At 41.2% G+C, this 21,858-nt stretch overlaps 1 protein-coding gene across 7 annotated transcripts in view; it reads left to right on the plus strand.

The window, feature by feature from the left end:
- The window catches only part of LOC149455491 (E1A-binding protein p400-like), a 201,517-nt gene that overhangs the window by 116,056 nt on the left and 63,603 nt on the right, over positions 1 to 21,858 (plus strand). For all 7 annotated transcript variants that reach the window (XR_016314044.1, XM_089686148.1, XM_089686151.1 and 4 more), the window contains 6 exons: positions 2,153 to 2,281; positions 3,640 to 3,684; positions 3,798 to 3,951; positions 4,105 to 4,346; positions 15,164 to 15,337; positions 15,913 to 15,960. Coding sequence is in view for 6 of the 7 variants with exons in the window: in XM_089686148.1 (XP_089542274.1) it covers positions 2,153 to 2,281; positions 3,640 to 3,684; positions 3,798 to 3,951; positions 4,105 to 4,346; positions 15,164 to 15,337; positions 15,913 to 15,960 (792 nt within the window). In the remaining variant the exon portion in view is untranslated. The remainder of the gene's footprint in view (positions 1 to 2,152; positions 2,282 to 3,639; positions 3,685 to 3,797; positions 3,952 to 4,104; positions 4,347 to 15,163; positions 15,338 to 15,912; positions 15,961 to 21,858) is intronic.

The raw sequence follows: 21,858 nt of genomic DNA on the forward strand, positions 1-21,858 counted from the left end.
TTCAATTTTTTTTAGAGGAACACCACAAATGTGATATATTTTTCTTCATGTTTTGATTTGGAATAGAATGTGTAGTGTTCCCAATGCATTTGTATGTATGGAAATAAAAGCTATTAGAAGGATTTTGAGCTTTATTTACTTTTTTCAACACACTGCTATTATCTTGAACACAACTGTACATCCAAATTGGAGGAAGGGTTTAGAAATTAACAGCTCTTAAGAGTTGCCATCTCCCTTTTTCAAGGGACCAAAAGTAATTGGACAATTGAATATAATCATAAATAAAATGTTCATTTTTAATATTTTGTTGAGAATCCTTTACTGGCAATGACTGCCTGAAGCCTGGAACCCATGGACATTACCAAAGGCTGGGTTTCCTCCTTTCTGATGCTTTGCCAGACTAACTGCAGCTGTCTTCAGTTGCATTTTGACCTTACTCTCGTTTTGGTAGCTACATGTACGTCCTAAGCCAGAGATTAAAATGAATGAAGCCAAAGACCGCTAGACACCAAGCATTTTCAGCAGAAATGTTACTCCGCAGTTAAAATGGAAATGCTTCCTAAACTCTATTGGTAAACCGAATGCTGGCCTTATACTCTGAAATATTTCTAGTAGTTTCCAGCTTTTAATTGCAACATTGATGTAACTGGTTATCAGTTTCTAAAAGATCTGACTTGTTGCTGTTTGTGTTATAAATCTAGCTCTTAGTGGTTGCGTTTTCTAGAAAATCTTGTGTCTGGCCAGAAAAATTTCTCATGCACCACGATGTTGGCATTGAAAACTACTGATTTGTGATTTTAATGCCTGGAGTTTCCCTGAATTTTGAAGATAAATTAGCTTGTTTTCCTGCATCCTGTATATTGACAAACAGATTACTATCCTAGCCAACTATAATAGAGTACAAAACATTTTCTAACTATAATTGCATTTGTTATTTAGAAAACAAAAAAACATTTTTGTAATGATGTATGTGGCAATCACATGACTGCACAACTAATGTTTCTTCCTGTTCCCCGTAGCTGGGGGCTTGTTTGTCTATTGGGCCACGTCGCACACAGTGGCTTCTCCTTCCTACACGCTGTACCTGTGCCTCACCAGTCAGTTTGGTCACATCCCCCTGTTCAATCCTGCTGCGTTTGACAGCAGCTTTGAGTAGAAGCCACTGTTGGTCAACACAGCAGGGCTGGGTGGGAAGGGGTTGGGGGGTATAATGGGCAAACTGTCTATGGGTGATAGATACACTGTGCATTGACACAACATTCAGTAACTCCAAGCAGTTCACACAGCATGCAAACTGACAACGCCCGCACAGATCTGCTTCTGTTTTTGGCATGGTCAGATTGAATTGGGAAAGGAGGAGGATTGCCAATGTAAAAATAGAAGCAAAAAAAGCTTGATTTGACAGCATTTACATAACACCCAGATATACACATTCAATATTAAGCTTTGGGTTTTTAAACCGTATAAATGGTTTATTAATTCTACTCCTTTCTAATGCCCATTTCACACTGCTGATCCTGTTGCTAGTGATAATTTACTAGCAATAGGATCTGTAGAAAATGTGTGTGAGACACAGGCAAGAAAAACTGAATGTGGTGGAACATAGTGTATATCTAATGACAATAAGTTCCTGAGGGTATCATCCCCAATTTGTTTCAAACAAAAATTGATACAAAGTAAGGGACTTTAATTTCGCCACAGGGAACTCCATAAATGAAAAGTAAGATTGAAAGCAGACCATTTTTATTATACAAAAGATGGCTTCTTAAAATTCAGAGAAACAAATGCAAGGCAAAATAAAACAGTCAGGTGTGTCAGTAGGCAATAACAGTAGTGTGTGCGGTGAACTTGTTTTGTGGATATGTCTACTTTATCAGGACGTTAAGTGCCTTATATAAATGCTTGACCAAAGGAGGTATATTCATTCTGGTGGCATGTTGGAAGACACATACCTGCTTTTGTTGAGGTTACTCCCTTGCTGATGAAGGATCTCTCGCAGCCACAGAAGTAGGAATACATGCAAACGAGTGCTTTCGCTCTTTGGCTTGTCCTCTATGGCAGTCATGCCAGGATTGCCACTGTGACATCTGAAAGACAAAAAGAAAGTGTTATCAGAAGACCAATGCGGCAATTGACTTTTTTTCTTTTTTAGGCACAACTAAATGCAGCTAGGAAAGAGTGGGATTCGCAGCATTTGAAGGAATTAAAGGAAAGGATGGAATGGGATGAAGAAGAAAATGAGTTGCTGCTGACATACACACGGGAAGATGCTTATAATATGGTAATGTTTAGAGCAAAATGTGTCAACAAGTGAAAATTTCAGTATAGCCATATAATATACCATCTTTTGCATGGTGAAAGTTTATATATTTTCGACTGAATATGTCTATTTCAGGACTGCCCACCCACCCACCTGCAATTTACTGCAGACGGGGGACAAACCTGTATGACACTGGCCTCTTCCAGGTACAGGGCGCATGTGCCCCTGCTGACTCCTGCTGTGCTAAGACACAGTGGAATTTTGTCAGCAGGTCCCAGCCAATGATTCATGGCCCAGATCTGCTGATCAGCTGTATCCTATCACAGCCCACATCTCTGTGTTGACAATCAACACAGGGCTCTGTACAGAGGCAAAGCAGGGAGAAGGAACAAAGACATTTTAGTAAAAAGCAGCACATAATACACACATTAACACTTGTTAGGCACACACTTAACCCCTTGATTATTCCAAGATGTTAACTCCTTCCTAGCCAGTGTCATTAGTACAGTGACCGTGTATCACTGATCACTGTATTAGTGTCACTGGTGATGTGCGTGTCAGCCAGTTCCCACCCAGTGTCAGATTGCTTGTCACACCTTAATCCCACTATAAGTTGCTGGTCACACCATTACTAGAATAAAATTTAAATAAATATGTATATATACCATAGTTTGTAGATGCTATAACTTTCATACAAGCCAATAAATATACATTTATAGGGATTTTTTTAACCAAAGACATAAAGCAGAATACATTTTGGCCTAAATTTCTGAAGAAATGTGATTTTATTAGATGTGTTTTACACATCTAATAAAACATTTTTTTTTATTTAGATTTTTTGTTTTTCTTCAAAATTTTGCTCATTTTTTATTTATATAATAAAACCCCATTGGTGTGTGCAAAAAAGCTATAAATTTCTCTTGGGTACAGCGTTGCATGACCACGTAGTTACCAGCTAAAGTAGCTCAGTGCTAAAAAGCAAAAAATTGCCTGGTCATGAAGGGGATAAAACCTTCCGAAGCAGAAGCATATCACTCACATCCATGGTAGTATCTAAAGTTTGTATGGACGTGAACATTTTATTTCATGGATTTTAAACAGATAAAAGTATATCATTTTTAATTTAGCCCATGGCATCTGCTTAGAGTATTTTGCACTCGCATTCATGCTGCATACTTTTGCATTTTATGTAATTAGAAGTTCTAAATACATCAATTTTTTAAACATACACTTGGGGTACATTGATAAATGTTTTTACGCAAGAGTCGCACAGCTTTCACCTAGGAGTCAAATTTTTATAATTGTGTTCAATTTTGAAAACTTGTTTAATTTATTCAGCCATATCTAATCCTTTTTTTTTTTTTTTTGGCTGTTACTAGGATTTTATTTATGAAGACCAAGAAGGACAGACAGAAATAATGCCAGTGAGTTGTTTTATTTGTCACGTTATTCATTTGACCATTTATTCCCTAATGCATGGTCAGATTTGAGTGCAGTGTCAGGCCTAATTGGTGTTTGTGTTTACTAATTTTCATAGATATGGACACCACCGACTCCCCCTCAAGATGAAAATGACATTTATATTGATTCTGTGATGTGTTTGACGTATGATACCAATCCCATCCCAGAATCAAAACTCCCTCCCGTATATGTGAGGAAGGAACGTAAGAGGCACAAAACTGATCCAGCAGGTAAGTTGTAGTGACTGCAAGTGTGAAGTCTTCATACTGCATGGAACATGTTTAGTATTAAACAGATACATTATGAAACTGTATACTGAAGTTTTTAGTATCTGGTATTTTATATATATAATTTTAATTTTTTTTTTTTTCCATTTACCACAGCGGCTGGCAGAAAAAAGAAGATGCGACATGGAGAAGCTGTGGTGCCTCCTCGCTCCCTCTTTGACAGAGCTGCACCAAATCCACTTAAGATACGCAAGGAAGGAAAAGAACAAAAGAAGAACATTCTGCTGAAACAGCAGACCCAATTTGCAAAACCTCTGCCAACCCTCATAAAACCAATTATGGAGACGGGACCAGACAATCCTGAGTGGTTGATTAGTGAGGACTGGGCACTGCTGCAGGTACAGTGGCTTTAAACTACATAGCAGAATCTCTTAGATGAATAACACCTTGGCAACATTTCATACCAGTATATTTTCAAAGAAAAATAACTAAAGTATGTATCCTGTCTTTAAGTTACTGCTGACCATGTGTATTTTGAAATGCAATCCAATTATCCTGTGCAGGTAAATGTTATTAGGCTTTTAAATAGCCATGTATTTAGGTTTATGCTTATATCAGGCCTGAATAAATCTTCCTGAAATCTAGCCAGCTCCAAAAACTTATCACAACCCCTTCCAACTATTTTCTCTTTTTTTGTCTTGTCCATTAAGAGACACAGGAAGTGTGTAATGCTATATCCTTCAGCAGGATTGAACTTTGACAAATAAACTCTAGGCCTGCACAGGATAACTGCTACTACAATCAAAATGCCTCACTGTTTGTTAGCAGTATTTCTTTGTTTTATCACAGGACACAGGGCATTGTCATATAAAAAATGCCTTAAAAAGTATTCATACCCTTTGAAATTTTCCACATTTTGTCATGTTACAACCAAAAACGTAAATGTATTTTATTGGAATTTTATGTGATAGACCAGTGATGGCGAACCTTTTAAAGACCAGTGCCCAAACTGCAACCCAAAACCCACTTATTTAAAGTGCCAACACTGCAATTAAACCTGAATACTGAGGTTTTTGTTTAGAAAAAAAACGGCCATACATTAACATATTTTGTCTTAAAGGAAAAACACAATAACAGCTTCCACTGACCACCAGCACAAGGGGGCAAAGTTCCACTGAATACCAGCACAAGCTAAAATCTTGTGTTAATAAAAACAAATGTATTAAAACTCACAGCCAGTCCAATATACAGTATCTCACAGAAGTGAGTACACCCCTCACATTTTTTAAATATTTTATTATATCTTTTCATGTGACAACATTGAAGAAATGACACTTTGCTACAATGTGAAGTAGTGAGTGTACAGCTTGTATAACAGTGTAAATTTTCTGTCCCCTTAAAATAACTCAACACACAGCCATTAATGTCTAAACCGCTGGCAACAAAAGTGAGTACACCACTAAGTGAAAATGTCCAAATTGGCCCCAAAGTGTCAATATTTTGTGTAGCCACCACTATTTTCCAGCACTGCCTTAACGCTTTTGGGCATGGAGTTCATCAGAGCTTTACAGGTTGCCACTGGAGTCCTCTTTTACTCTTCCATGACGACATCACGTAGCTGGTGGATGCTAGAGACCTTGCGCTCCTCCACCTTCCGTTTGGTCTTGACCACTGTGCTGCAGCTCAGTTTCAGGGTCTTGGAAATCTTTTTATAGCCTAGGCCATCTTTATGTAGAGCAACCATTCTTTTTTTTTTTTTCAGATCCTCAGAGAGTTTTTTTTCCATGAGGTGCCATGTTGAGATTCCAGTGACCAGTATGAGAGAGTGAGAGCGATAACACCAAATTTAATACACCTGCTCCCCATTCACACCTGAGACATTGTAACACTTAACGAGTCACATGACATCGGGGAGGGAAAATGGCTAATTGGGCCCAATTTGAACATTTTCACTTAGGGGTGTACTCACTTTTGTTGCCAGCGGTTTAGACATTAATGGCTGTGTGTTGAGTTATTTTGAGGGGACAGCAAATTTACACTGTTATACAAGCTGTACACTCACTACTTTACAATGTAGCAAAGTGTCATTTCTTCAGTGTTGTCACATGAAAAGATAGAATAAAATATTTACAAAAATGTGAGGGGTGTACTCACTTCTGTGAGATACTGTATATATCCTTGGCAGCGCACTGACTGGCCATACGAAAGCTCGAACGAGTTGCGGCTCGTGACATCACCTGGTGCCGCTACTCCTTTTGGAGCATGTGCATGGGCCCTGCGTGCCCGCTGCAGCACGCGTGCCATAGGTTCGCCACCACTGTGATAGACCAACACAAAGTGGCACATAATTGTGAAGTGGAAGGAAAATGATAAGATGGATGAAGCCAAATACAGGGCAATCTTAAAAGAAAATCTGTTAGAAGCTACAAAAGACTTGAAACTGGGGCAGAGGCTCACCTTCCAGCAGGACAACGACCCTAAACATACAGCCAGAGCTACAATGGAATGGTTTAGATCAAAGCATATTCGTGTGTTAGAATGGTCCAGTTAAAGTCCAGACCTAAATCCAATTGAGAATCTGTGGCAAGACATGAAAATTGCTGTTCACAGATGATCTCCATCCAGTCGGACAGAGCTTGAGCTATTTTGCAAAGAAGAATGGGCAAACATTTCACTCTAGATTTGTAAAGCTGGTAGAGACATCCCCAGAAAGATGTGCAGCTGTAATTGCAGCGAAAGGTGGTTCTACAAAGTATTGCCTCGGGGGCTGAATACAAATGCACGCCACGCTTTTCAGATATTTATTTGTAACAAATGTTGAAAACCATTTATCATTTTCCTTGCGCTTCACAGTTATGTGCCACTTTGTGTTGGTCTATCACATAAAATCCCAATAAAATAAATTATTTTTTTTGGATGTAAATGGAAAATTTCAAGGGGGTATGAATTCTTTTTCAAAGCATTGTACATTATGATAGGGTATGCTGCCTCTTTCAGGTGATTAGACACTGTCAAAAAAAAATAGTAGTACCTTTCTAGGCATAACCCCTCCTAACCAGGCATTGAGCCTCAGTTTAATAGGTAAAGGTCATGTTTTTGCAGCTTCTGCATAATTTTATTCTTTCTTCAACTATTTTTTGCTAAAGGTGGTATCGTCTTTTCATTTGAATCAGGAGTTGCCAGGGCACAAGGCTCTTCACACATTGGATGTGGTATGAGCCATAAGGAAGTATTTAAAGTCGTCTGCCACGGTTAGGCAGTTAGACTCATTGTTCTTTCAGAAGGTTCTAGGAAAGGTCAGCCGGCTACTAAGAAGACTATTAGACTATTTCACATTGGATTTGGCAGCTGATTGCTCAGGCCTATGGCTTGAAGGGTAAGGATCCAACGTTTCATGTGACTGCTCACTCCACCAGGAGTTATAGGGGTTTTTTGGGCAATCTGTCATCAGGCCTTAGTGGAACAGGTATGCAGGACTGCTACCTGGTCTTCTATTCACACCTTTACATGTTTTTATAAGGTGGATGTAACTGCAGAGGATGCTGTGTTTGATCGCAGTATCTTGAGGGCTGTGGCTTGACTTTGGGCCTTGCGGCAGTGGCTGTGATTCCTTCCCCTCAGGAGCTGTGCTTTGGGACATTCCTAAAAGTCAGGATTAACTCTGCTCTGTGTCCCATGATGTACAAAACAGAAAACTGGATTTTTGTCTTTCCTGTAAAGGTACAGGTTATCTCTCTTGCAAAGCTTTTGTCTTTGATTCTTTCCTGCTGCCATCTCACACCAGCCTGTGCTTACAACATAAGGGCAGACAGTACAATTACAATACTAATTAATACCGGAGGATTCAGAAGACCCTGCTCGTTAGAGTTTACAATCTAAGAAGGAGGGTCGAGAGAAACAAAAGGTAATAACTGGTAGGATGGGCTGATGGACAAAATACATGTACAGTTGTTAGGTGGGGGCAGGATAGGCTGGAGACAGGAGATAGTCAGACACATTGGGGAAGGGAGTTCCAGGAGAAGGGAGCATGAGAGGAGGTGACAAGGGAGCTAGACAGCAGAAGAGTTGTGGATGGCTTTATGAGTTGTAAATATCTTATTTTATTTTATGCGTTGGGTGAGCAGGAGCCAGTAGAGGGACTGGAGGGGTGGCAGACACTAAATGATTGGTAAGGTGAATGAGTCCGGCAGAAGCATTTATGATGGACTGGAGGCGGGATAGCCTATGCAAAGGTAGGCCAGTGAGGAGGGAGTTTCAGTAGTCAAGGCGGGAGATGACCAGGGAGTGAGTTAGAAGCTTAATGGTGTCATTGGTTAGGAAGGGGCATATGTTGGAGATGTTGCGGAGGTTGAGGTGGCAAGCTCTGGACAGTGTTTGGATGTGGGGCTGTAAGGATAGTTCAGAGTCCAGGATTACGCCTAGCACCCTGGCATGTGGGAGGCGGGTTGATGGTTGAGCCGTTGACTTTGACAGAGAAGTCAGTGGAAGGGGCACGTAGGGGAGAAAATATTATGAGCTCAGTTTTGGATAAACTAATTTTCAGGAAATGGTGTGACATCCAGGCTGGTATCTCTGTTAGTAGATTAGCAATGCGTGAGGAGACTGATGCAGTGAGCTGAGGGGTAGAGAGATTTGGGTGTCATCAGCATAGAAATGGTATTGAAAGCCATGGGATGCAATCAACTGACTAAGAGAAGTATAAATTGAGAATAAGAGGGGTCCCAGAATAGAGCCATGGGGAACCCCAACAGAGAAAGGAAGAGGAGAAGAGTAAGTAGAATTGTGACACTGAAGGTGCAGTGGGATAGGTAGGATGAGATCCAATGAAGAACACAGTCACGTAGACCAAAGGAGTAGAGTTCTTTGAGGAGGAGGGAGTGCTCCACTGTGTCAAAGGCAGGAGAGAGGTCCAGGAGTAGGAATACAGAACAGTGTCCATTGGTTTTAGACATTAGTATACCATTTGTAAGTTTGAGGAGAGCAGTTTCCGTGGAGTGCTGAGAGCAAAATCCAGACTGAACGGGATTGAGAAGTTTATTCTCAGTGAGGTGGTTGCGCAGCTGGTTGTAGACCAGGCATTCAAGCAGTTTAGAGGAGATGTGTCGTAGGTTGTTAAGATTGGTGGAGTCTAGTGAGGGCTTTTTGAGTATGGGGGTGACTAGCGCATGTTTCAGAGAATTGTGACAGATGCTGGAAGAGAGAGAGAGGTTGAAGATGTGAGTTAGAGAGTGTAGGATAGAGCCAGAGGCTGACCATAGCATTTGCAATGAAATAGGGTCCAGGGGGCACGTGGTTAGGTGGGCGTTAGAAAAAGGTTTAGCAACCTAATCTATAGTAGTGGGGTTGAATGCGGAAAGTTGCGATTGTCCCTGCTGATTTGGAGTGGTAAGCAGGGGGAGGTATCTGCGCGTCGGAGATATCACAAATTGTATTGATTTTCTTTTTGAAGTGATTTACGATATCCGGGACAGTGAGTGAGTTAGTGGGTGGAGGATGAAGAAGAGAGTTGAAAGTAGAGAGGAGTTGATGGGGACTGAATGAGAAGGTGTTAATGAGAGTAATGAAATACGTCTGCTTGGCAGTATGGAGGCAGGAATAGTATTTCTGGAGGGCAGATTTATATTGGTTGAAGTCTTTCTGAGACTTAGTCTTACGCCACAGATGCTCAAGAGCGCGGCTATGTTTTTTTGAGACCTCTGGTGTCATCTGTTTGCCAAGGTTGTAGGAGTCGGGGCCTGACTGCCAAAGTTGTAGTGGTTGAGGCCTTACTGTAGTGAGGGGGGGCGAACTTGTCTAGGGAGGATGACTTTGAACTGTTGTAGACAGAAGTGGCTAGATCTGGGCAGGACAGGGATGATATTTTGTCATAGAGGTGGTCAATAGCACAGTAGAGAAGAGAAGAGTTGATGTGGAGAAGGTTTCTACTGGTAACTGTTAGGTGGTTGGAGGGAGAGGAGGTGGGAGGCAGGGACAGAGTGAAACCAATAAGGTGGTGATCAGAGATCATGAGAATGGAGTGCATAGATAAGAGAATACAAGGTCAAGGGTGTTGCCATTGAAGTGAGTAGAAGCCTGAATCCATTGCTTCAGGCCAAAAGAGGAGGCTAGATTAAGAGGTTTAGAAGTAGCAGGAGTGGTAGCTTTAAAAGGGTTGTTGAAGTTTCCGAGAATGATTGTGTGAATTTCAGAAGAGAGAAAGAAGGGTAGCCAGGCAGAGAAGCAATCAAGGAAGGTAAATACTGTTCCAGGGGGCCGGTAGATCTGCTGAGATTCTTAGGGAAACAGGAGAGAATAGATGTATGCTATGTGCCTCAAAAGATGAGTGTCAGAGAGGGAGGTGGGTGAAGTATCTGATAGGTGCTCTGTGGGACAAGGAGGATTCCTATTCCATCTCCTTTTTGTTTACTTGGTATGGAAGAGCGAGTCTAAAGAAGGCCACTATGGGAAGGGGAAACGGTGTTAGAATCACGAAGCCAGGTTTCGGTAATGGCAAGTAGTTTAAAGGAATTTGTGCTAAAAAGGACATGGAGGGTGGTGAGTTTGTTACAGAGAAGGCGTTCCAGAGAGCACAGGAAAAGGGCAGGCTGGCTTTGGAATGAAGAGGAATGGAAACTTAAGTTCTGTGGATTACGGCAGCTGCCAGAGGGTGCAAGGGTGATGGTAACATTTGGCACACTTAATTGATGAAGGCCCAGGGTTTGGGGATATATCTCCAGAGGTTAGGAGAAGCAGAAGGGTGAGGAATGTAATATGGGAGTGCGATTTATATGAGGGGTCATGCCTCAGCATCCTGGAGGTTTTATGAGCATGTGGATTTAGAATTAGTAGGAGATGGTGAGAGCAGTAATAGGAAGGAGACCGAAGGGATGGTGATGGATATAAGCTGTGTGGTGGAGAAGAGGAATGAAGGAAAAAGACTTTTAAGGAGAGCAGATACAACTGTCAGAAGAAGTGGTAGAATGCGCATGCTACAGAGTAGAAGGAGAGCAGAATAGAGAGAGGGTCACCAGCAGCCTGTTTGGTGCTTTTCAATGCAGTTTTCTATGTATGCTTGCTTTGTGCAATCACTGAAGTGCAAATCACTTATATAAAGAATCACTTCAGGAAAGAACCCAGGCAATGTTCCCCACAGCAAATTATTTCTCCATAAAGGTGCTCTAGGTTTATACTATTAAGGGTGGGGATGGTTGGTTGTTAATTAATCATGAGCTAATAGAAAGATGGCTGGCTAGCAAAGCAAGCTTTTGACATTAAGCCAGACTTGCAAGAGGGCAAAGAGAGTGGTAAAGATAAGACCAGCCATAACTTAGGTAAGACACTTACAGAGCAACATAAACATAATGATGCAGAAAGGGCAACAGATGGTGAAGGCAGCACATACCAAAATGCACAAAGATACAGTGAAAATAAACAGTCGGTGTTCAGTTCTGGGTGGATGTAGACAGCAACATACCAAAATGCACAGACACAGTGAAAATAAACAGTGTTCAGTTTTGGGTGGATGTAGGCAGCTACATACCAAAATGCACAAAGATACAGTGACAATAAACAGTCAGTGTTCAGTTCTGGGTGGATGTAGGCAGCAGCATACCTGTGGAAGGAGAGAAAGATATGTTCAGATGAGATATTCAGGTGGAGCAGAGCCTGAAGTACAAATCACTTCTAGGAAGAATCGCTAAAGCAAAGTGCCCCCTGATGGGTCCAGGGTTTGCAAAGCACCTTCTGATGGTGCCAATGTCTGCAGCCTAGAATCATGTTGCTCTGTGTTCTGAGAGCCAAGAAGGACTCAAAGGACACAACAGACTCCTTGGGCATGATTGATTTGTCTCCCCTCTCAGCTGAGGTTTTTACCATGCTCATGCAATATTTCAATGTTCATTCAATATTTTGTGGCCCAAATTACCCAATTACCCAATTATTTGCCAACTCTGACTGCACCCTCTGTTGCATATTCAGTATGTGATTTTTACAGACCCTTTAAACACTTATGAGCCATTGGCCACAGAGACTTCTGATTCTTAGTCCATCCAGTCCTTGACAAATTAGTTTGTGCCCAAAGAGTCAGTCTACTGCTTTTTCTCCTAAATTAAGAGGCCAATTTGGCTCTTATTGGTGTAGTATGGACCACTGAACAACTAGAAGATCAGTCATAGCTTCTATCTGTTATAGTTCGAGCCTTGGGTTGTTTAAAACTTCAAAGGCCAAAAAGTCTTTGCTATTGCACCCACTTTTTTCAGCTATTTCTCTTTGGAGATTGAAAGTATCCTGAAAAACTGTTTGCTCTTATTAGCCTTGTATCTGTACAGAAATGGTCTTTTCTCACTATGGATCCGACATTGTCCCATCCTAACATGGCACTTACTGTTCCTGCAGAGGACACCCCTGTCTTTATGTCCTAACCAACAAGCTGTTGGAAGCCCTTACTAGTGCTCTAAGGTTTGCTAGAAACCTCTCATCTCATTTTTTCCATGTTTTTCTTTTACAAAGAATTTTATTGCAGAATAGAGAACATCAGAGAATCTGTCAAAAACAGATGCACTGACTGACAATAATAAAACATACAGGTTTTCTGATGAATAATACAGAATATGTACTGATGGGAAGTTAAGAAAATGAACTTCGTACACAAGTGCCGTATATAAAAAAGGAAGACAAAACAATAAGTTGCAAAAATGGTAGACATTTAGAGACCAATGACATAATAAACTAAAAGAAAATGTTGTCACTATATCTGCATACAGAAGGCGGTGAAGATGGAATATGGAACCTCGCTGAATGCATATTGGTACTCTATATTCAGGGCTCCAATGGATTCTGACATATGGATATAGTATTACTGATACAGTACTCAAAGCAGAAATCACAATCGGCTCAAATATCTTAAGAACAGACTAAATAGAAGAAAAGGGAGGAACGAAGAGAAAGGAGACAAAAAAAAAACCACAAAGAAAAGGGCTCCAGGGGGACTGTGATGGAAAGAGAGAAAAATAAAATAGTATGTAAATCTTATATCCACAAGAGGGACTGGTCAAATATCGACGGTTCGGCTATATCAAGCCTGTGACACCAGGTCTGCAGGAAATTTGTATGGGTGTCTAGTAGTATAGCCATCAGCTTTTCATTAACCATTTTAAAGTTCATCCGATTTTTGACAGCTTCGAAGCTGAGGAGGGGAGTCTTCCAAGCCCTCGCGATTGTCCGTTTGGTAGCCATGAATAGATGCGATGCCAGCTGCCGTTCAGGACGAATTTTTTTTTTGCTTAGGGCATCTTAGTTAAAGTGCTGGATTGCATAATCCTTTTGTATGTAACAGCTACTGTTTGGCCAACAATTTTCTGCCTGGTTGCCTTGATTTGTTTCTAAGATGTCAGGCAGAGGGGTTGGACAGGGCCACCCACTAAATTCATTTTGGCTGGTTTATCAAGAACTGGCAATGTTTACAGCTGTTATAGCAGTGGTTGTTGACTTTTCAGCTGAAGTGGACTGCAAATGCAGCCTCTGACATCACCAAAGGGCTGCACATAATGTTCAATATATGTAATGCTTGTAGGACTGTCAACCTATTGACCTAATGTAGGAAATGAGGGTCAGAAAGTAGGGACATTTTCTGGTGGAGATATGCTGCAGAAGACAATTGGAAAGTGGGAACATGTTACATGAGGCTACTAGTGGATAGTGCTATTACCCTAAATCGGTGTTCCCACTAGACTGCTGAGGTCCGAGGCATCATATACCAAAGAGCCGTAGGTTAGGCACCAGAGTTTGAGATTCAAAAGGATCGGGTTTCTCTGATTCTTGTCTAGATCTGTGAGCATTTCTTGGGTTTTTTGGCATCTAGCAGCTGCTGTTTTTAGATTTTATAAGCCTGCCACCACCTTGTCTTATATGTACAAGTTTGCTGAATTCTACCATGTGGATGTATTCTTGGGCCTTTTAGCATTTGTTTGCTGTGTCTCCCACCCCTCAGTTGGACTGCTTTTGGGCATCCTGAATCTTAAAGTGCAGTTCCACTCAAAAGCGGAAGCTCCGCTTATTTACCTCCTTCCCCCTCTATTGCCATATTGTGCACCTTTTGGGGGGCAGGGGGGAAGCGGGTACTTGGTTTTGACAGGTTCCTGCTCTTTCGGCTCAGTTTGCCATGGTAAAGTGAGCTGGAAGTTCGGCCCCCTCCTCCCTCCTGCAGTCTACTGGGAACTTTCACAGGTCCCAGGAGACTGCTGGACCAATTAGGAGGCGCAATGCGACTCCTGCAAGCCCAGTTGGCATCAGGCTGTGAAGCTGCAAGCAGTCGCAGCCTGGTGCCCATAGTTGAGATGCTGGCGCCGTGGAGGTAAGAAGGGACCGCGCCAGTGAGACGATCACTGAACTCCGGGATGGGTGTGTGTTGATTAAATGTCAGCAGCTACAGTTTTTGTAACTGCTGACTTTTAATAAACACAAAAACGGCTGTAATTCCGCTTTAAGGACTTCCAGTGTCCCTCACTATATGAGAATGAAAATAGAATAGAATTTAATGGTGAATACTCACCAGTACATTCTTTTCTTGAAATCTATTGAGAGACCAGTTCCTTCCATGGTTGTAAATATTTTCTTGGTATTGCTTTGTTACAAAACAGAGGCATGCTGGTGGTAGAAGAGGTTATCCTGGGCTGGCCTTCCGTTTTTGTTAGGCAGTGTCTAATCTTCCTGTAGATGGCAGTATGACCTGAAGGTTAAACAATTTGTGTGCCTTTGGGGGGCTCCAAGAAAAGGATTTTTATAGTGTGTAAAAAAATCCTGTTATGCACATACACAGATCCCTGAAACCCTCTCCCATAGCAGCCATTTGTACAATTACATTAACGTCTCCCAACGCCTTGCCCACATATATGGTGACTGTAAGATTGGCAATGTGTTATACAAGAGCACACCTTCATCTTTCCATTAATGTTATTCCAACCACTGAGGCAGCCCCTGAATATCCTATTAAAATGGATTCTTTCTGAAAGTCATTGTTTTACCCCCACACCCCCAGCTGCATAGATGACAGTGCTGTAGCATAGCTATTAGTTGCTTAGGTACTGAGAGCTGTGTTATGCCAACTGTACAATTTGGGGCAGGGGGGCATTGGAGAAATGCTTGGTTTATTGTTCATTACTTGTTTGTTGTGGTGTAAGGAAGCTGTTCGTCCTTTTCATTCTGTTATGTAAATTTTGCCATGTACAATTTTTTTCAGGCGGTAAAGCAGCTGTTGGAGCTTCCTCTTAACCTCTCTGTTGTTTCCCCTGCTCATACACCAAATTGGGATCTGGTAAGCGATGTTGTGAATTCCTGCAGTCGCATCTACCGTTCATCCAAGCAGTGCCGCACTCGCTATGAAAATGTCATCATTCCAAGAGAGGAAGGAAAAGTAAGTTCTTTATATGGTACACTGCAGTGTTGTCAATACTTTTACATAATGGAAACTTCTAATGAATAGCCATTGTATTTTTTTATTTTCACCCTAATTGCTATTTTGTAAGTTGGATAAATGTAAAACATATTAAGGCAGCTAATAGTAATGGAAAACTGATGTATTTTATGAATTAAAAATTTGTCCCAAGAATGTACTGTAAATGGCTAACCAAATATAATTACATGATTGTGATGGTCTTAGGGGGAATGCGAAATCTAACAGAATCCTCATTGGGACTGGTTTTATTATTATCTGCTGTTTCACAGAGAAGCAGCACATTGCATACATATATTTCACTAAGTGCTAGCAGTTGGTGGGTCAGGCCCTGAGTGAACTGGATTTTGCATGAACTCCTAATCCCTATCTGGAAATTATGAACAAGGGTTAGCTGCTTGGACACAGTTTTTTTTTTCCTTGCTGCGATTTATAAATGATACAGGCATGCCATCCCAGCTTTCCTGATGCATTGCTTTCTTTGATAGGCATCTGATTATTTAAATTGGACTTTCAATAGCCTTTTTGTATTGCAGTTGCTATTTGATGCAAGCCCAAAGAAGAAGTCAGAAAATGTGTTTAAGGTATGCAGATTTTAATAATTCCAAAATAATCATAACACTCACCTTTTGACAATGTTTTAGGTTAAACAAAAGTTGTGATGGTTGAAGTTAAGCTAAAAAAATGCTTGAGGTCTTTTTATCTTAAAGTGAAATAAAGGCACTTTACTTACCTCCTCTCGAACAGTCCAAGTCCCGCACCAGTATCCTCTCCCTGGGTGCTGGTCTTTAAGCGTCTCCATTGGCCAGCGCGGGTTGATGTAACTCCTGCAATGTGTTAGTCATCCTGGCACACAGGGATTGTGCTGGCGATGTAAGCTGAGCTGTGGCATATGCAGCATAGTTTACATACCACAAAAGACTGCAAGCAGTCAGGTGGGTGTATTTTATTGCAGTAGATACATTGCATGTCTCTTCTGACATAATAGCCTGCCTTGCTCGCTGTCTGTTGTAAAATGCTTTCAGTTCCACTTTATTGTACAGGACATGAATTCATAGACCATGGGTGTCCAAACCTTGCTAGGGCCGCCCCTAGAAGGCACCATATACAAGTGTCCTAAAGAGATGGGCCTGTTGTCGGGAGAAGTACTGTATTTTTCTTTAACTATTTGTTTTTTTTTCTCTGAAGCTTCTATCAATTCCTGATACTTATGACTACCTAGCAGTTATCGGATTGATTACTTTCTGTGTGTACCTCAGGGACCTCCCTAAGTAAAGCCAGCCTGTAGTGTTTGCTTTGGGCACTGGTTCCCACGTTAGCTGCAGGGTGCTATACAGGGTCAGGACTTTGACTCATTTCCATGGTATCCAAACCCTGAAGACCCCTTTGGGGGCCGTATGCCCACTGTAATGGGCGAAGCCTTGGTCGGTCTAGCATCATCGATAAGGTTTCTGGCTTTCAATTACACAATCCACAGTGTGTAACACATTAAAGTGATATTAATGGCATTTTTTTTAATTTAACAAGAATGTTATACTTGCCTGCCATGTGCAGTGGTTTTGCACAGAGCAGCCCTGACCCTCCTCTTCTTGGGTTCCCGTTGATGCTCCTGGCCCCTCCCTTCTGTTGAGTGCCCCCAGAGCAATGGGGGCACCCAAGCAGGCTCGTTCCTGAGCCTCTGCTCTGCGTGTCCATCCACACAGAGCCTCGGCTCGCCCGCCCCTTCTCTCTTTTTATTGGCTCACTGGTTGTCTCTCAGCCAATGAGGAGGGAAGAGTTCCCAGAAAGTCAAGGCTCTCGTGCACATTGCTGGATCGCGATGTGGCTCAAGTAAGTATTGGGGGGGGGGGGCTGCTGCAGAAGGTTTTTTTTTAAGTGGATTTTTATTCAAAGAATTTGAGAGTTATTTACTTTATTATGGCAAGCTCTGCCATTTTGTCTCCAATTTTTCTCAGTGCCAGCGATTAAAATTTGACTTTCTCTCCTTCTTGTTCCCCAAAATAGTTGTAACTTCCTATACTTCTTGTGGAATTGAGCGCTATAAGGTTTCCCTATGCAACATTGGACCACCTTTCTGCAAGGTCACCCAGAAAGGGTTCAGCTGGACAGTGCCACGGCAGTGGTCTACATAAACCATCAAAGGGGCACAGAAGTCAACTTGCCCTTTAAGAAATGTTTGATGCTCTCTTGGGCAGAGACTTATATGCCAGTTCCCACACCCATCCACATCCCTGAAGGAGACAATTGACAGACAGACTTCCTAAGCCATCAGTGGAATGATCTCTGCACCCGAGATCTCTTAAAATCTCTGCCAAAGGTGCGATAAACCAGATGTGCTTTTCCTGGCCTCCAGGTTCAACAACAAACTGAACAAATTTATGCCAAGATCAGAGATTCTCTAGTTTTTGCAGATGCTCTGGTGATTCCTTGGATTTAAATCAAGGAGGTTTATGCCTTCCCTCAGATTAAGAGTATCTCTTTACCAATATGCAGAAAAGAGCAGGAAAGAGTACCAGTGATTCTCATTGCACCAACTTGGCCCAGACGAAAATGATACACAGAAATACCCGGACTTCTGCTAGATGAGCCTTGGCCATACAGATCAGACATACTGGCTCAAAGCCCCCATTCTATTCTGCTGCTTAGTCTCTGGCTTTAAGAGCATGGCTTCTGAAATCCAAGTCCTAAAGGACGGATTTATTTCTGAATTTCCCCCTTTTTCAGAGCAAGAAAATCCAACTCCAATAATGCTTACTATCACACATTGAAGTCCCAAGATATACTCTACAGCTAGGCATAGATGAGTCTTTTTTTTTTTTTTTTAAATCATCAGCCGGTGTAATGATCAAAAAAAACAAATGGATCCCCCCACCAACACAGGTGAGATGGATGGAGGAATCCTCTCTGCTGTACTATTAGATTCTGCCAGCGAGGACTCCTCTGCTGTTAGAATACACTGTTCAGCACCGAAGCGGCTGATTGAATGAAAATATTCCAACATTCCCACTCTGTCAAGCAGAAATGGCAATAGATGGATCAAAATTCTGAACTGGCCAAATTTCAATCCATCTGTGGCCAGCTTATCTCTTGTATGTTGGCCTTTTTTCAGTTGGTCTTGACCACCATCTTGCTCTAAGGAACCTTAGGAGAGAGGTTTTTGCCTTGTCCTTTATATTCCTGATAACCCCGTTCCTCACATTCCCTGATCAGGACTTTTCATTAGGGAGTATATATAAATCCCCCAATTCAACCTCTTGTCTAGACTCCACAAAAGAATACCTCCCAGATTAAAAAAAAAAAAAAAAAAAAAAAAGAAAACGAAAAGAAAAGACCCATTACGTCCTTCAGTGAACTCAGAGAAAAGGATTTTACATGAGTCCAAAAAATCTTTTCTTTTTCTTTTTTTTTTTTTTTTTACCTTGTGTTCTTGTTGGCAGGTCTGTTTTGCCATTAGGCTGCATTCACACTTATGCGACTTGTCGTGTGACTTTGGACATCAAAGTCACATGACAAGTTGCAGTGCATTCTCTTCAATGGCACCCGTTCAGATCGGTGCGACTTATTTAGATCAAAATTGCACTCAGTCGCATTAAAGTCGCACTGGAAATCACGCGACTTTGGAGTTGCACAAGTATGAATGGAACCTTACCCCTCAGTTTATTACTTGGGTATGTCCCATGTTGTATGAATAAAAGTCCTGTACTGTATGATTAAGACAATAGGAATTTTGACATGCGTTTAAATTCCTTCTTTCGGAGTACAGTGCAGGACACAGGCCTCTTGCCTCTGTCTTCATTATTCATTCTTGCTTTGTTAAAAATGAAAGACTTTGGAGTTGGCAGGGTTTTTTGGTCTTTTTTTCGTCGAAATACCTGAAGGTAGCCAGCATATAACCCATGGTCTATGAATACAAGTTCTGTGTAAAGTACTGTAAACCAGGGGTAGGCAACCTTAAAGAGGTGGAGATCTACCTAAACAACATGGGAGAAGTCAAAGATAATCATGCACAGTTTTGCCTCTTCACAGATGATTTAAACCTCTAATTGCTGTACTACCATTTTGCAATAACCTGCTTTGCATGGCAATCATAGGGTTTAAATCAGGTGTCAAGGAGGCAACATATCACCTCCTCACCACCTGTCAAACACACTCAGATCACTTTTCAGAGGAGCAACAGTGCCTGCTGCAGCTGTGAAGGAGCCCTTAATTGTATTCAGCAATGACACCCTTAGGACTTTTTCACAGGTAAAGTTGGGGAGTGGTAAAACCCTGCTGTTGAGCGGGTGTTTTACCACCCCAAATCCCCACCCCCTTTAGCTGCTGAGGCAGCAGACAAAGGTGTACACAGCTGCACCAGGAATTTTTTTTTTTTTTTTATAAATATTTATTTTGTTTTTCAAGTCATATACAAATCATTTCCACATTTCTATTAAAATAGTTATCTAAACAGTAATTTCTCCTTATATAATTTATTTAATTATACATAACTTCCTTTTCCATCCCCCCTCCCATACATCCCCCCCTCCATCTCCCCCCCTCCATCTCCCCATCCTCTCCCCTCCTCCCCACTCCCTCCCACGCTCCACCCTTTCTCTTGTCTCGTTAACTCCATATATTTCTGTTGTTCCTAAACTCCATTCTAAACCCACTTCCAGGAGAATTATCTCTTCATGTATTTCACCTTTGCTTTATATTCTTCCCAGGCTTTCCATTTTTTATTATATATCTCCAACTTGTCCTCATACGTATAATACAGTCTTTCTGTCCCAGATATTTGATTTACTCTTCCCATCCAATCCGCCTCAGTTGGCACCTCTCTTTTCTTCCAGTACCTGGGGATCAGACTCTTTGCTGCGGTCAGATAATGCCATATCCCCAAACTCTTATATACCTTCGTTGAGAGTTCTGAGATATGGAGGAGACATAATTCTGGATCCAATCCTATATTAATTTTGGTAATTTTCCCTATCAAATAAACTATCCTCCGCCAAAACACCTGTATTTCTGGGCACTCCCACCACATATGATACCACGTGCCCTCCTCGCGACAACCTCTCCAACACATCTGTGACATTTCCGTATTCATCTTGTGCTCCACGTTAGGGGTAATGTGCCATCTATTTAAACACTTATAATTTATTTCTACTTCCCTCATACTAATATTTTCGTGAATTAATGTGAACATTTTCCTCTGCTCCTCCTCCTCTATTTTTCTTCCCATATCTCTTTCCCATTTCTCTACGTGCATTAATTTTGTGTCAGTGTCAAGTTCCATTAATATCTTGTATATTTTTGCCATTCCGTGTCTACCGTTTCCCCGTGACTCAAATATTCTCTTGTATGGGTTCCAGTCTTTTCTAGTTCTTATTGGCTTTGGGAGGCTCTCAAAAAAGTACTTCAATTGGTAGTATCTCAATCTATCCATCTTATTAAAGACTTCTCCCTTTCTTTCCTCCATTTCCTTATATGACCCGATTTCCTCTCCTACCATTATGTCTCTCAATTGCGCCTCTTGTTTTATGATCCATTTCTCTGCTATACTGTCCATACCCGGAATGAAGTATTTTGTGTTTCTAAGTGGTATTAGTTGTGAATTAAAAACCCACCCCTTTTGTCTATGTAGTGAATCCCATTCTTTTAAAACATTAAGAGTGTATATGCTAGTGCTCTCCTCGAATTCCCTATATTGTGCCGGTACCCAAATACTTTTACTTAAACTTATTCCACTCAGTGCTTTCTCGATTTTAACCCAACTTTTCTCCGGATTATGGATCCAGTCAAAGATTCTCGCGATAATCCCCGCTCTATAATATCTCTTAAAATCTGGTACTCCCAATCCTCCTCTCTCTTTACTTCTAATCAACGTCTCATAACCTATTCTAGGTTTTTTATTTCTCCATATATATTTTATTATCATTTTCCTGAGTTCTTTGAAATATGCCTCTGGGAGTTTGATTGGAATCATTTGAAATTTGTATAATACTTTGGGGACAATTACCATCTTTATCAGGTTTATGCGCCCTTTCCATGAAGGATTTCCATTTCCCACCCTCCTGAGCTCCTCCTTGATCTCATTGAATAATGCTATATAATTGGCTTTATATAGGTTCTTAGTTGAGGTTAATAGTTTTATTCCTAAATATTTTAATTCTTTATCTCTCCAAAGGAAAGGAAATTCCTCTTGTAATTTTTCTTTTTCACTATTTTTAAGGTTTATATTTAAGATTTCAGTCTTTGTCGGGTTAATTTTCAGGTTTGACAGTTCTCCATACTCCCTCCAATGCTTTCATTAAATTTGCAAGTGATGTTCTGTGGTTTCCAACATAAAACATCAGATCGTCCTCATATGCCACTACCTTATGTTCTCGATCTCCTATCTTTATTCCTTTTATATCTATATTCTTCCTAATCCTAGACAACAAGGGCTCCAGTGATAACACATACAGCAATGGAGACAATGGACATCCCTGTCTTGTACCATT

This window comes from Staurois parvus, unplaced genomic scaffold, assembly GCF_062004578.1.
Source record: "Staurois parvus isolate SC_StPar_1 unplaced genomic scaffold, SC_StPar_1.0 ptg000392l, whole genome shotgun sequence".
Classification (NCBI taxonomy): domain Eukaryota; kingdom Metazoa; phylum Chordata; class Amphibia; order Anura; family Ranidae; genus Staurois; species Staurois parvus.